The sequence below is a fragment of the Macaca fascicularis genome, chromosome 16 (assembly GCF_037993035.2).
Source record: "Macaca fascicularis isolate 582-1 chromosome 16, T2T-MFA8v1.1".
Taxonomy (NCBI): domain Eukaryota; kingdom Metazoa; phylum Chordata; class Mammalia; order Primates; family Cercopithecidae; genus Macaca; species Macaca fascicularis.
In genome coordinates this window covers 50,386,720-50,403,604 of record NC_088390.1, presented here as the reverse complement: position 1 = coordinate 50,403,604, position 16,885 = coordinate 50,386,720, and the positions used below count along the sequence as shown (strand labels likewise).

Below are 16,885 nucleotides of genomic sequence, written 5' to 3'. Positions count from 1 at the left end.
CAAAAAACAAAAAACTCATTTTCATTGGCACTCAGGAGAGAACAATAAATGAGGGTGGAGGGAGGAGAGTTTTCTCTATGGCTTGACTGATCATTAAAGCTATCCAGATTCCTCACCCAAATCACCACCCACTGAGTGGGGCCACCTAGGGTAATTAAAGGATCAAATGCTCCTGTGCTATATTGTAAGCATTTAAAAAGCACCAGTCCCACTCATAGAAACATCTTGTTGGCTTTCTCTGAAGAAAACCTGAATAGAGAATAGAATTCTATTAATGAATGAGGCAAATCTACATTAGTTCCTTTTAAAAAAAGAAAACATTCCTGATAAATAACATTTAAAGCAGATTTCAGCACACTCTCTGGAAATAGAGATCACATATATTGACTCTGAAATATTAGACTATATGTCCAATACAAACCAAGACTAGCTGGGTTGAAATAAAGCATTTTTTTTTCCTTTGTGGCAGAGAAGTTCTTCTATGTGTTAAGTGCTTTATGGCTTCTTGATATCATAGCATGTTAGAGCTAGAAATGATTTTCAACGTCATCTAGCATGACCCCCTCACTTAGAGGAGAAAACTGAAGGTGTTTAAAACAAAAAAAAAAAAGGCCAGAAGAATCTTCAAGAACATTCCAGTTGCTGTCCAGAAACATTGCAAATCAACCTTTTTAGATGCTGCAGCAAAAGGGAAAGCTCCAGCCTTGCCTTCATCTTTGACTCATAGGAAAGGTGTAAATACCACCCACGTAGTTAAAGCTTTCTTGCTGAACTCCTGCTTATTTTGAATTGAACAAAGGCTAAAAAGCCCATTGTGAAATGTTTGTTTGGAGGGCCAGAATCTAAACTTGCATTCCTTGTCATGGTCAGTTTTTTAAAAGAAGATGACAGATTGGAGTCACGGAGGGGGAGAGACTCCAGCAATGCTAGATATAAGAGACCATCAGAAGAGGATGCTCTTTCTTTCTGGCTTGCTGTTGTTATTTTTATTTTCCACGTACTCCCCAGGGTATCAGGTTTATCACCATGGCTGGGATGGGGCTTGGAATGTGGTGGACAATATGACAACAATTTCCTTCCTGGTGTGTCCCTGAATGGCCAGCACAGTCAACACATAATCAGACAATCTACAGCTGCACTGTTGCTGTTGACAACTTCATTATGCCTGTGATATTCAGCTGGGTAATTCATTTCTCCAGCTTGGCAATATGTCCTGATATGCCTAAATGGGTTCAATGTAATTTTGTAAGCTTTTGAAGATGCTTCCTCTTCCCTTGTGAGACATGATACACACTGTCTCCCCTTGTGCTTAGCTTTGTCCTAATATGGGAAACAATGATAACCGCCACCAGGAAATAGCGTTGCCTTGTTCAGCTCTTTAGTGCGGATTGAGTCTCCAAACCACAAAGGCAGGAAATATTAGTGATTGGAATGACACAGTAGGTCACTTAATGTCCCTTGTAACTGCCTTTTTTTAAATTTTATTTTTATTTTTTGGCCTGCCTCTGCATTTAACCTTCATATCACCAGGGCATTTTTCTACAAAATCAGATGGCCTTGCCAAGGATGTAAAAATACATAATTAATGCTTCTGGGGGAGGGTGCTGGCCTTTGGCATGATATGTCTACCATCACCAGTACTGTTCTGAAATGGAAGAAGCAGATGAGAAATTAGAAATATGAGCATGCATAGCATCCAACACCGATGCCGCACTTTTTCTTTACACTGGGCAAAAGTATAAAATGCATTCCTCTGAGTAATCTTTAATTCTGCTCAATTAAACCTATATGTATTGAAAATTATCTACCACGCAAAGGGCCCCAATCCAAGAGCTGAGAGGAAAATTCAAAAATCAGTGAGGCCCGGGTCCTGCCCTCATGGGGATTTCAATCCAGTAAGGGAATTACATAGAGCCCCGAGTACCTCTAATGAAGTTAGGCTGTGCTGAGAGTGTTAACATTGTTATAAATACTACAAGGAGAGAGGAGAAAGACACTCATTCCACTGGGAACATAAAAGAGAGGTGAATGGGCTGTCTTCAGGGCCACCTTCCTTATTCCACCAGCCAATCTGTATTCTTTTAAGAAAATCTGGTCTGCTGAGAATCTTATTGGAGTCAACTTCTTAGTTCTGAGAGTTAAGACTACTCATCTATCCAATTTCTAAGTGCTTGCTGGTCGTCATTGATAATGATCTGTTCCCAAGTATCTCAAATGAAAATGGAGAAGATAGCATAAAGATAGGTCAAAGAGTCTTTCAGCTTATTCTTTTATCTTTTTATCTACCTGTTTTCTTGACTTTATAAAGCTAAATTCTCCTAAGTGGACTCCCATTGGCAAGTAGAAAATAGCTACTGAATCTGTGACTTTTAACTACAGGTATTTCAATGTTAAGATTTTCTTTACAAAAAAAAAGAGGAGGAAGAAAAAACATAGACAAAGGAGTAAGAGGAGGAGGAAGGGTCTGCCTAAAATTGAGTAGTCGTTTATCCTTCAGTATTTTGACTAATCAACTCAACCATTTTGACTTGTCTATTGAATAGTCACCTTATGGATTCCAGCTTCCGTGCCTACTGGTGAAGATTCATATGATTTGACGGGTAGCTGTACATACACATAGGGTTTTGAAAAAGCTGAAACCCTGAAGTCTGATAAATGTTTTATTTTTTAATCTAGACAAGCATTGGTTTATGAATTATCAAATCCTAGAGTATTAACCATTTCATTTTCAAATTGTTTGAGAATTCTACATAACATCCTTAAAGTAATCCAAGACACAAAAATCATCTTCGGCTTTGAAGCACCAATAAAAGACTTCCCCAGAGGAACGACCAAAATGAGTGTTGTAGATGGAGAGGGATACCAACATCTCTGCCGTGAATAGTAGTCCTCTACCACAACTGCACTACAGTCCAGATATCACTATACAAAGGCATGATTGAGGTCCAATTAGCCACCAACCTATTACACACGTTATTCATTATGACCAAATCTAGTGCATCAAAGAATACAGATGGCCTAGGGATTGGTCATAAGAAGAAGCAACCTGTGCTGGCTCCTTTTAAAGAGATTTAGGTGAATACTGCCACCTATTGATAGGTGAAATTTATGCTACAAATTCCTACTCTGACCTGATGTGCTAATGCTTATCAGAGCAGATCTCATTTCTCGGCCAAAGCATTTTATCAGCCCGAATTTCATAATTATGGACATGTTTTTGGTGAAAAATAATTATGTTACATTAATGTAAAGCAACTAATGAAATGTATTATATTTCTTATTATATTATTATACATATTATGTATTATTTCTTATTTCTTGGCAAAGGAATGAGGTGGAAATACCACAAACTTTGCAGAGACCTGGGTTTGAGTCTCAGCTCAGTCCCTAAATGCACATAAACAAGCTGATTAATCTCTCTAAACCTTAGTTTCCTCATCGATAAAAAGTGGATGATCCTACTTTGTAGGGTGTGAGAATTCAGTGATACCATTTGCATGGCACATAGAAGGTATTTAATAAATGGCAGCATTTATTATTATTTTTCCACTGAGCTATTAAAAGTAACTATTTTGATGCAGTGATTGGTAATATGACAAACCACATCATGTATCAGACTCCGGTGAACTCTTCCACATGGTTCAATTATCCTTTGGCAATGCTACTTGTCTAGTATAGTATCTTTGACATCCAAAATTAAGACAGTGTGAACATAAATATTAGAACCTGAAATGTGCCAATTGAGAAAATGAGGATAAATGGGCTTCATTACCAAATGTCTCCTGACTGCCCTAGAGGATATATGGGGCCGAGCAGATAAAGAATTATGATAAAATGTTGGAGCTACATATAAATGGGGCTTTGTGACCTGCTGGATAAGGTTGAGACTTAGAGCCAGACCCAGGAGGCTCACATTCCTTCCTCGGCATGGTGTGGGGGATCCTGGGCTCATACAGACAATAGGGGATTCATAACTTGAGAATTCTAATGATGACTGAAAGGAGGGTGGCAGCCAGGACAAGAAGGCTTTTCAGAAGCATGGACTCTGATTATCACGTCGGTGCTACAGCCCGGTGAGAGGCTGCTGAGAGGATGGATGAAGCCGTTCTTGGAAAGCTTTCAGTGAAGTGTTTGTAACCTCCTTTAAGAGAATCCCGTTTCTCATAAATGTGGCACTGGAAAATCCCACATGATTAGTTCAGATAAACACTCTGTCATCGGATTGCACTACCAGGAATATGGGCCATCTCTTTTTGAAGAGTCTTTTTGAATGCAATGTGTCTCGTCTCCAAGACTTAGAGAAAAATTCCGAAAGAGGCTTTCTCAGGATATTTTGGGACCGTTACTTTTAGTCTGAAAGGTCAATTGGTACTTAAAACAAAATAATCAAGAACTAGCATGCCCGTGAGCAGTCTGCATCTTTTCTTTAGAGGAAAAAAAAAAAAAAAAAAAGTCTGCTTTGGATTGAATAGCCAATGCACTCCCCCACCCCTTTTCTTTTTTCTTTGGGGATTAGAAATTGAGAGGGAGGAGGAGGAAGAGTTTCACATTCATTACTAACAACTTCGCACATAGTAAGCATATTCAGATACACCCTGGGGTGTTAGTTTTCTTTTCCTATTTTTTTGTCTCCTTTTTAGCAGCTTTCGGTAAGTAGCACATTTTATTTTTTAAAAAAGAATTGGAGCCGTTATTGAGTAGCCGCGCCCTAAGGAAGGTCAAGAGATTAGGGAACGGAAGAAGGCTGGCCAGGCTCTTTGCTGACCACAGTAAGGGAAGCCACTTCTTATAATTTAATTTTGAGATACTGATGAAAAGGCACTCCCTAAGAAAAAAAAAAAAAAAAACTTCACTGAAAAAAAGTGAAAAATTGTTAGAAAATAGCCATCAAAAAGTGATCAATTTAAATTTATGTCTAACAAACAAACCACATGGAACTAACCACAGGGCAGACATGCATTTGCAGCGATATATGGATATTCTCAAAATATGGTCAGGATTTTGCAGGGGAAAGTGGACATTACTGGCTTCTGATATTGGTGGGCTTTGGCCTAATTTTGTAAGTATTCTGAAATTCTAAACATCATATGTCACAAATCAGAGGAGAGTATACTAAAAGAAACCTTTGAATTTAACTGGTCCAACTCTCTCATTTCACAAGTGGGAATAATGAAGCCTAATGGTAAAAAGTAACTTGCCCAAGATCACACAGCTGGTGAGGGGCAGCTCAAGGACTCAAGTTCAAACTCCCCATTCCCAGACCCAGGTTCTTTCCAATGAGCTAAACAACTGCAGTGGGAAGCCGCAAACTCACATTTAATGGAAACCCTGTACCCATGCCCCCTGGAAATGGCCCTGAATGTTGCTAGAGGCAGCTCATCTGTCACAGCCTGGACTGAAGTCTTTACCTGGTACTAAATGGGTTCTTCAAAGCATTCTATGAATGTCTAGGCACATTGACATGACTCCAAGGACTCAGCTTCTGTTCTTTTCTCTGTCTTAGAAAAAAAGAGCACAGACCATAACCTGCATGCCATAATCATCTCCAGGTGTATATACTAGAATAAATTAATGTCATCATCATCCGCCATCATGTAGGCTAAAACTTTAAGTCACCTTCAACTTGTCTCTCTCTCTCGTCCTCCCCGTCCTCCACCTAATCTATTGACAATCCTGTAAGTTCTATCTCCAAAGATAGGACTTTCATCTCCTAATTTACATCTTCACGGATCTTCATATCATTAGTGTCTTCCTGCTTCTGGGTTCTCACCGCTATCCACGATGGCCAGGCCAGGTGGATCCTAATCAACTGTTCCGGCATTCTCCTGCTCAGATCACTGTCACCTATGGCATAACGTCCACACTCTTTAACATGGCGTTCAAGCTCTCCCCAGTTTAGCTCCTGCTTACTTTTTGAGACAAATTCTATCAGCTCTTCCCTACATTATTCACTCCAGACCACTGGACTACTTGTCATTCCCTAAGAGCCCTGGAACTCTATGCATTGACACTATGCCTTGACTCCAAACCTGTTTCTTCTTTTCAACCTGTAGAGAGATCTTCATTCCTCTAGTTCCAGTTCAAATGCCACCTTCTCGGTAAATCTTTTCTATGCATTACAGAAAGAAGTAATAATTCTATGTTCCCTTAACACATTGCTCATACTTTTTTATGGCACTTACTTAATTCTGCCTTGTATTGTAATCGGTTGCATATCTCTTGCTAAATATATCTCTTTTATCTTTGAAAAGATGCCCTGTTCATCTTTGAATGGGAGCCATGCACCCTCCCAACCACATTGCTTCATTTAATACACTGCATATAATACATGATTTTCTTTCTTAACTTTTACTGAGCACTTACTAGGGCAGGAGGTGTAGTGGCTGAAGGAGAAAGATGCAAAATAAAACACAATCCCTGCCTTTAAAGGAGCCTTTAATTGAATCAGTGAGACACATTCGCAAATACCCTAAGCAAGTTAAATAACTGTGGGGGTGGAATTGGGTGGAGGGGAAGTTCTGAGTGTGGAACAAACATTCTCAGTGTTCCAAATGAGAACATTGGTATTATGACATGGAGGGTGGAGTCATGGGGGAGGAGTAGAAGGAAAGAAAGGGCAAAGCTGCCTTTAGATCCCATCTCTTGCTGTAGTCATTATTAGAGTCTTCTCTAGGTCTGGCTAATCTCACTTATACTTCCCTCAGAACCAGAGAAATCTTCCTAAAACAAGACTCTGATCATTTAACTCCCTGTTCAAGTGTTTGATGTTCAATGAATCAAGCATCAGATAATTGCAGGCTTATGTTAAGAGTTACAGAGTACCAGTTTGCAGAGATGAGACGAAGTCCAGGAAACAGCCAGAGAACAAAAAGGAAGAACATCCTGTAAAAGTGCTAGAAAATGGGAGACAAAGTAAGAGTGTGATCAATGTGGGCTGAGATTAATCCAGAAGGATTAATTGGAGGAGGCAAGCCTTCTGTGGATGGTCACTTGGCAAGAAAGATTAGACATACCAAGGGAACTTTAAGATTCCTTTCAATTCTGAGACCCCATTTCCCATTATTCCTTGAGGTGATTTATGTGTTCATTCAATAAATACATGCTAAGCACTTCAACAAAACATCAAATATTTATTGAATGCCTTCTATGTGCCACGAACTCTGCTAAACCCTGGACATACAGCAGAGAATAAGAGACTTTGCACTTAAACTCTGACAATATAATGGGGATGACTGATGCTAAACAATGAATGCAATAAAATATAATGAATATAATGATGGCAGAGTATAAGGTGTCATGCTTTCAGACCACAGAACAGGGATCCTAACAGCCTAGGGGCTAGAAAAATATCTCTGAGAGTTGATGTGTAAGCCAAGATTCCAAGGCTGTACAGGAGTTAGCCAGACATAAGGAACTGAGCATCCAGGCAGAAGAACACCCATCATATTTGATAATCTGGTATTCAGAAAGAATATAGCATGTCCAAGGAACTAAGAGATATTCAAAAAAGCTACAGCATGGAATGCAAATAGAAAGGTGGTAAGAAATTAGGATAGAGAGACAAGAAGAGCCAGAATATGGGAAATTTTTCTAGGGTATGTCGAGGAGTTTATACTTCATCAATAGGCTCTAAGTAACGTTAAAGTATGTAGCACAATGAATCTAACCTACTAAATACTTATTGTCTACTGAAGAGTAGATTAATGAATAGATGGATGAATTAATGAATTTCCTTTGCAATAAACATGAGCTTTTTGACTCAACTTGAGTATTTGCTCTAGAAAGTGTTGCTACTATTATCAGAGGCACTGTCCTCTTAGGTCTGTATGGCACGTGTAACTCATGACCCCTGTGAGGCAACCCCCTAACCTTAGTAGAGTTACTCAGTCACCTAGCTTACCACAGCAGATGTAATTCAAGTAAATCTGCATTAAAGCCAAAATGTTTCTCGATGAAAGGGTAGAGTTTTACCTGGCAATCATTTTGGCCTAGGCTGTGCAAGAGAAGCCAGACTCTTTCTTAATCCTTGATGAAAAACATAGCCCTCTAAGCCTCAAGGGCATGAATATTACTAAATTAGATTATTCATAGCAATGCTTCCATGGACAAATAAATCCAAGGATAGAAAGTGATAGTAAATGTTCAAAAAAGATATTTTGCCTTTTTAATAAGAAAAGAAAAAGTAAGACAATTGTTAAAAGCCAAACCAAGCTCTTCCTTTGGCCACCCAGGTTTTATGAGTCACTGAGCCCTGCCTCAGATCGGAGCTGCAGAACAGCCACCTGTTGGGGGCGAGCGAGCTATGGGGGGAGATAATGTCTTTAGAAAGGGGGAGAGTTTGGGGAATACAAGATGTCATTTCCAGGATTCTAAGCAACTACCAGGCCAAAGATTAACTCTCCACCCTCTTGTTTATGATCAAGAGACTTTCTCCTGATTTGCTACATTCTCATTCAAAATTTGAGAGTTTATTTGGCTCCAGGTATAGATAACAGACTAGTCAGTGCCTAGCAGAAGAGTCCAAAATTACTCCTGAAGTCATCACAGCAGCTAAACATTCATTTGGTAGAGAAAGAATCAGAACAGAGCTTTAGAAAGATTCTTAATGCTGTTGCTAGGGCCATGTGTTGCTGTGTGTGTGTGTGTGTGTGTGCACGCGCACGTGTGCAGTATTCATATGTGCCATCAATCGGCAAGTCCCACCCCCCAACATAACAAGCAGCCTGTGAAGGTCATTTGCCATTTTATTTCAGTGAGAACCATTAAAAATGCCTACATATGCAGCTTTCTAGGAAATCTATTTGCGTCTTTCCTTAGTCATGTAAAGCACAATGCTGTCAAAGGAGCCGGGTATACCCATATGTGGCTGGCATAGAAGCAGCACTGGAATCGTCTTCCTGAGACTGAGCCTCTTGCTGCCCTAAGTCCCACGTCTGCTGACTGCTTTCTCTGAACCTGCTCAGACAAAAACCCAAGCACAGCTTCAGCAGCCCTGACTGGATTTAGAGCTTTCTTAAGATGCCCCCTAGCTCCTGCTAGGGGCTTGTAAGGAATTGCGCAGGTGCCCTGTGGTAGAGGGATGTGACGGCCACCTATGTGCTTCTGGTCCCAGACGGCTGTGGAAACAAGGGGGTGTCTGGCCCCAGAAGGGCTGTAGATCATTTGCACTCACAGATTGCTGGATGAGCTCTTGGATGCCAGACAATATTTCTTTCCCTGCCGTTGATGTAGTGACCGACTGCCCCTCTGCTCACCCCTGAGTGACAGTCAGTTCGGATTCAGTCTTGTTTGCCATGAAGCTAGATGTCTCTGTAAGCCATTTCAAATGATCCTCACAGATATGATAGGCTAAACACACACTGAAGTCATGGTATCCTTTTACTACATGCACACAAGCTACAGGAATCAAGCCTTCCCCAGGCTGCAGTCTAGAGAATACACCTAGCCTCTGAGCCAAGCTATTTACATCTCCCTTTCTCTCCCTATGCATCATTTGCTCTTTTATTTTGCATTAAGAGTAGCTTGGTGATCATGGACTTCGGCTCTCGCCTGTAGTGATCCTGTTCGCATTTCATTCTTTACGCAGAATAGGAAGGAAGTTCGCTTGCTTTGCACAGAGGCTGAGCCACAGGAGAAAGCAAAGCCAATGTGATTTATTGAATGAAAGCACTGGACAATTACCAACAACTTGTTCCTCTGCTGCCTCGAACAGCATAAACTGGTAAGTCAAATTTATTGTTGTTTTTCTTCATGCGAATATGGAGCTTTCTTAGTCACTGATTATTTTTATTGTGTGTATATGTTGCTGTGGCTTAAATAACACTTAAAAATCTGTATCTTCCAAAATTAGCTGCAGGTGGTCCATGAAGAATACACACAAGCACACACACACACAGTGGTCTGCAATTGTACATACACGTCCCTGTGGAGAGACAGGACGGGGGTAGGGAAGCCCCATTTCTGATAATTGGGCATTTTGTTTGCAGTAAGCTTAATCACATTAAGTGCTTGCATAACTGATTAGCATTAGCTGTGAAAAATAAATTGCTGTTTTGTTGTGTAAAATCATTTTCCAGTCAGGTTCCTGAGTCCCTAACAAAACACCTGTTGGGTCAGGTAAAGATGAGTTCCATCGTGCTGATAATCCTGAATGCAAACCCAGATATATTACTGTCTTTAATCCAGTTTTCAGACTGGGCAAGCAGAGTGGAATGCTGGCACTCTGTTCATCCTGGGTGAGCATGCCCATAAATAACATTATGACTGTGATACTGAGGATATCTGTCAAGGGAATCAATGGATGTATGTTTAAACCCTTGCTTGATCCACCACTACTTTTGCATCTATGTTATTTAAGTCTTTTCTTTATTTCATAAAAGATATATGGTTGATGAGGTGCACTGGGTTCAAAGTGGGATGTTCTAAGTATCCAGTTACCCGTGCTGATCACTGGCCTGGTCAGAGTCATCAGGAACTCCACTGATAATCAAGGCTGAGTTTGCTTCTGTACTGGGCTCCAAAAATCCCCATACTCACTTGGTTTCTTCATTTTCTAAATAAGATATAGGCCAACCTCAGCAGAGAGAGAAAGTGACTGTAGAAAGATATTGCTTTCCTTACCACCATCCCCACCCCCACCAGTCTTCTTAGTCTTTTGTTTGTCTGGCTACCCCAAGGCTTTATGGCAGCATCAATCCATCTCTGGTGAACTCAGAGTCCATATAAGTGTCATATAGAGTTTAATGTCTTTGGTGTACTCTATCTGCAGTATATCACTGGCTGTTCAGACAAAGTTGTGGCCTTGGATGCTGACAAAGATGAATGATGTTAGAACAGTGAGCAGCATGTTTCTCTAAATAAAAACCAAAGTTAGGAAACTGGAGAGATGGGTGAAGTTTTGCCTGGTGGAAAGGATCTCCAAGCCACTCAATCACAAGAGCCAAGGTCATTCTCCCAGGTGATTTGGCCATTTCATAAATGATGGCATTCTAATAGCAAGGAGACCGAATTGCCTACTGGTTACAGGACTGGTGAGATGTCAGGATAGTCGCGTATTTGTGCTGGTTCCCAGATTAAAGATGTGTCTTTTGGAAATTTCCTTAGCCTCTGTGGATCTCTGTTCTGCCATTCCTTCTGTTCTTAATTGTTTCAAAGAAGACATGCTAAGCTCAATTAATGTATTCATGAGATACTACTTTAGATTCTTTTGTTAAATGATGCATTAGGTATTCAAGATCATTGTTCATGTACTTTAATCCAGGGGTCATTCATCAGAAATACACAGATGAGAGTTTATGTGAGGATGAGGGGAATCCATGTCCCTTCCCTCATCTAAGAGATCCAGAACACTCTGAAGGAAGCATGATCACACTCAGGGAATTAGAAGAGGAGAAAGGAGCTGAGAAGTGGTGTTAAAAAAATTCAAGTTCAAATAAATAGGTCATGTAAATAAATAGAATTTTTTAAAATATTGATTAGTGATAACTGACTTGCTATACTTATGACCCCAAGATCCTAAAGATCATCAATGTTTTGAAACAAACATGGAAGTATTTTTTTCAGAGGGTAGTTCAGGTATGGGTATAATCCATGTATAGAACTATGGCAGGCAACTTTCAGCTGCTCAAATTGCTCCTGTACCCATGCGTATGGAATTAGCAGCTGCAAATGTACTATGATTTAAGAAGCTCTAGAAGGCTGATTTCCACCCCCCAAAATTTGTCCCATCTCTTTGTATTAGGGTACCTGAAATTCTTTCATCAGAGATTCAGTTAAGTATTGATGTCTTTTTCATAAAATTCAAACATTTCTAGAGGAAATAGTAAAGTAAGCCACTGATACTTTATGATAAATGAGTGTATTAAATTTTTTCTACTTCAAAGGTAACCCAAAGGATGTGGAATTAGTATTCTATTAATTATTCTGCTTTGTATTTGCTTCATACCTGTCTCTAAGAACTTCACTTATAATTATTATTTCACTCTTCATCAGAAAAATAAGTACCCTTCGGGCAAGTTATTCCCTTCTTTTATGGAATATCTGGATTAGACAATACCATCTAGATTTCCTATAGGCTTTTGAGAGTCACACTGTGGAAAACCAGACTCACTATCTTTTCCCTTTCTAAACTCACTTCTCTATGTTCCTTTAAAAAAAAAAAAAAAAAAAAAAAAACCGTGTGTGTGTGTGAGGGGGGTGACCTATCATTCACCCAGTCAGCTAATAAGGCTCACAGAATTTATCACTGGGTTTCCTGATCTCTCTAGCCCCTTCATCCGATCACTAACAAAATTTAGTCCATTTTATTTCCTTCATCTTTTGAATCCGTCCAGCCCACTCCATCCCCACTGCCACAAGCTTTAGTTGAAGTCGCCAGCTCTCATGGGGTAATTTTTTAAGAGCTTCATACTTGGTTGTCCCCTGCCACTATTCCTACATCTCTCCCCTTTCCAGCAATCCTCTAGTTGCTACCACAGCAATTCTCTAAAAAAGCACATCTCAATTTTTACTTCAAAGTCTCCAGTGCTGCCCTGTTAGGTAAAGGTTAAAGTCTATGATTCTTATCGTGGCATAAGAGTCCTTTGGTGGTCTGGCCCTGCTACCTCTTTGGGCTTCTTTCCAAATGTCCTGGCATGGTTGATGAAATGTACCACCGTAAGTGTCAGAGCCCAGAAAAATTTCATGGGGACCCTCACTGGCACTGACTTACCAATGTCACCATGATGTTTCCCATCTCTATATCCTAACCTGAACTATTATTCCTAGAATGCCCCTTTTGCCCTTCTGCTAGTTAATTCCTCATTCATCATTCAAAATCCTTCTCAGGCATCTCCTTCTCTAACGCATTTTCTCACCACCTCTTATCCAATGACCACATCCTGTCACCCAGAAAGTTCATCACTCACCCCTCTGTGCTACTTCTATGTCTTAGGTTTTTTGAGAGAAGTGTTTAGAGGTTAAGATCTCAAATCTAGACTCATACTGCCTAGATTTGAATCCCAGATTTACTACCCTTTAGTAGTGCCTCAATTTCTAGCTGTGTAAAATGGAGATACTAATAGTCCTTCCTTCATATGGCTGTGATGGGATTCAATAAGTTAATACATGTAAAAACACTGCAACACACTGAATGCTTATGTTTCCCCCAAAGGCAAATGTTGAAATCTTAGCCCCCAAGGTGGTGGTATTAGGAACTGAGGCCTTCAGGAAGGTATTAGGTCATACCCCTCATCATTGAAGTTAGTGCGCATCCCCAGAGAGCTAACTAGTTCCTTCCACCATGTGAAGATACAGCAAGAGAGTTCTGTCTTTTGAACCAGAAAGTCAGCCCTCACCAGACACCAAATCTTCTGGATGCCTTGGTCTTGGACTTTCCAGTCTCCAGAACTGTGAGAAATAAATGTATATTGTTTATAAGCCACACAGTTTGTGGTATTTGGTTATAGCAGCCTGAAGGGACTAAGACATACATTATTCTAAATAGCACTTGGCTCATAGAAAGTGTTATAGAAGTGTATTAGTCTGTTTTCACATTGCTATTAAGAAAATTTATAAAGGTAAGATTGGGTAATATATGAAGTAAAGAGGTTTAGTGGAATTACAGTTCCACATGGCTGTGGAGGGCTCACAATCATAGCAGAAGGCAAAGGAGAAGCAAAGACACATCTTACATGGCGACAGGCAAGAGCACTTGTGCAGGGGAACTACCATTTAAAAAACCATCAAATCTCATGAGATTTATTCACTACCATGAGAACGGCATGGGGGAAACCGCCCCATGATTCAATTATCTCCACCTAGTCCTGCCCTTGACATGTAGGGATTATTACAATTCAGGGTGAAATTTGGCTAGAGACACAGTCAAGCCATATCAAGAAATATAAGCTAGTATTATTTACATACCACATTATTTCATAGCTATGCATTTGCATAACTGACTACCTTTCTAGCCTATGAGCTCCTTGGGAACAGGTAGGGTAACCAGCTCATTTCAATTTCCCTAGGACTGTCCCAGTTTTAGCTCTGAAAGTACTGCATCCTGGAAACCCTCTCTCAGTCCTGAACAAACTAAAACAGTTGGTTACCCTATGTGGGATACTGTCTTACTTACTTTCAATCCCTTGGATCTATCACAGGATACAGGTTACAAAGTAGATCATCCATAAGTACTTGATGAACTATAGAATCAATACTAATCATCTTTCTATCCTCTTCTTCATAAACAAATGCTTTCGTACATCGAAAATAGTGTTCCTCTTGCCATGGAGTGACAGCTGACTCTTTAAAACTTGTCACTTAATATATATACATTAAAGGGCACAGGAACTAGAAAGGTGGCTTCCATTCTGTGTCATCATTGTAATAGAATTGGCCGCCCTTTCACACTAAAAGACATACCTGTTATGTTAACAGCAGGTGGGGAATGGAAAGAGTTTAACTTCCTTTTCTGCCTAGTGACAGGCAGGTTGAAGCCTTAAGGTCCCCTAGTTCACATCACAGCTAGAAGAGCAATCTTTTCCCAGTCAGAAATGTCCCTCTCACTGACTATATCTGTCTACTCAGCTGTCAAACATGGTTAGAACTCCTATTTGAATATGCTGTGTCTTACGACTGCTTCTCATCCAGACTGGCTCAGATCTTTTGTCACAGTACAAATATGCTAAGAAAGTCCCACAACCAAGCTCCAGTGAAACATGAACTCTGGAGGTGTCAGGACACACAACATGGCAAGAAGTCTTGACTTCAGAATCAAGATCTAGGAAGATGAAGCTGACAGGCAGCCAGATCAAGGTCCCTTAGAAATAATAATAGCAGAGTTGTTATAAGTGTGGACTTTGGAGCCAGAGTTCAAATCCTGCTGCTCCATTTACTGGCTGTAACATCTTGGACAGGTTAGCTAACCTCTCTGGGCCTCAGTAAAATGAGAATATAGTTAAAAGTAGCTATTTCCTCAGAGAATTATTGTTATATCTTGTTTTAGCATGTACAAACAAAACTTAAGGTAAAGCCAATTGCAAATGATACATTGGATATTGAGATACAACCTCAGGGCATCAAGAGTGAAGAAAAAAGGGAAGTGAGTCAAGGAAGAAAGGAAAACAAAGGTGGCTGTAACTGAAATAGCAATTGCTTCACAAGAAGACACATCTTGTTGTTCTTTTGTATGTATTGGCTTCCAGGTAGCCCTCAGAACAATCTACAACAAGGAATAGAGAGGAAATTATCTACTGGCTACTGAAAGTCTCCTGTGTCTCACCGGTCCAATTTTCTCCATTTTAGTGGTGTTACTCAGTCTCTTAGGGTAGCCACAAGCAAAGCTAAGGCCTCTGTGGGTCTTGATGGGTCAGGGCTGCTGCAGCTACTGTCACAACCAGCATGATGGGGGTCATGTCAAAACACGCCCCCTACCTGGGACAGCTGGTAGTGTTAGGAGACAGGATGATGGTGGCAATTGAGGCTCTCTGTTTATGTAAGCAGCAAAGCCCAGGGAACAGGTGGTTGTGAAGCCAATGTGAGGAGGCTCCACTCTGCACAGGCTACTCCTCATTTTGGATCTGCATTCTCCAGGCTACTGTATGATTTTTTTCCTATGTTTTCTTCTAAACATTTTATAGTTTTAGCTTTTACATTTAGGTTTAGGATCATCTATTTTAGGTTGATTTTTGTATATGATGTGAAATAGGGATTGAGGGTTTTTAAATTGTTCTGTATGGATATATCATTGTTTCAGTACAATTTGTTGAAAAGATTATCATTTTTCCTATTGAATTACCTTGACACCTTTTTCAGAAATGAATTGATCATATATGTACAGGTTCTTTCCAGGCTCTCTATTCTGTTTCATTTATGTATATTTCTATCTTTATGATATTATCTTTATCTATATGGCTATCCTTAATCCAATCCTATATGTCTTAATTACTGTAGCTTCATAGGAAGTTTTGAAATCACAACTTCCAACTTTGTTCTTCTTTTTCAAAATCATTTTGGCTATTTTAGATCCTTTCCATTTCTATAAAAATTTTAGAATCTGCTTGTCAATTTCTACTAAAATAAAAAGCCTGCTAGGATTTCGATTGAGATTGCATGGAATGTATAGGTCAGTTTGGAAGAACTGACACTTTAACAATACCCATTCTTCCAATCCATGAACAAGGGGTGTGTGTGTGTGTGTGTGTGTGTGTATGCACACATACACATTGTGTATATACATATATAGCTCTTCTTTAATTTAATTATTTAATATCATGTCATGTTCAGCATCCAGGCTTTTCATGAGTAGATTTTTATAGATTTAGTAGATTATTCTATGTAAACTTTCATGTCATCTGCAAATGAAGACTATCTCACTTCTTTCTTTCCAATATATAGGTCTTTGACTTATTTTTCTTGCCCTACTTCACTGGCTAGGATGCCCAATACAGTAGAAAAAGTAGGAGTGGACATTTTTGCCTTGTTTCTGATCTTAGATAGAAGAGCTTAATGTTTACTCAATAAGTGTGATATTGGCTATAGGTTTTAAAAGATTATCTTACTCAGGTTGAAGAAGTCCCCTTACATTCCTGTAAAATTTTTTTACCATGAATAAATGTAGATCATTAAACCCAAATGCTTTTTATGAATCTATAGAGATGATCATATGATTTTTCCTCCTTATCCTCTCGTTTAATGTATTAAATTACGTTGACATTAACGGGTAGATAAATGTTATACTAACCTTGCCTTCTTGGAATGAACCCTGGCTAGTCATGATGCTTTATCCTTTTTATAATATACATTGCTGGATTTAATTTGCTAACATTTTGTTGAAATTTTTTGCCTCCATGTTCATGACAGACATTGGTCCATACCTTTGTTTTCATGTCTTGCCTTTTTCCTGGTTTTA

General features: G+C 39.6%; 1 protein-coding gene across 1 annotated transcript in view; it reads left to right on the top strand.

Moving 5' to 3' along the window:
- ANKFN1 (ankyrin repeat and fibronectin type III domain containing 1) overlaps positions 1 to 16,885 on the top strand; it is a 349,569-nt gene that overhangs the window by 163,186 nt on the left and 169,498 nt on the right. Inside the window, exon 3 of the mRNA XM_045375057.3 lies at positions 9,587 to 9,721. Coding sequence (XP_045230992.2) covers positions 9,587 to 9,721 — 135 coding nt within the window. The remainder of the gene's footprint in view (positions 1 to 9,586; positions 9,722 to 16,885) is intronic.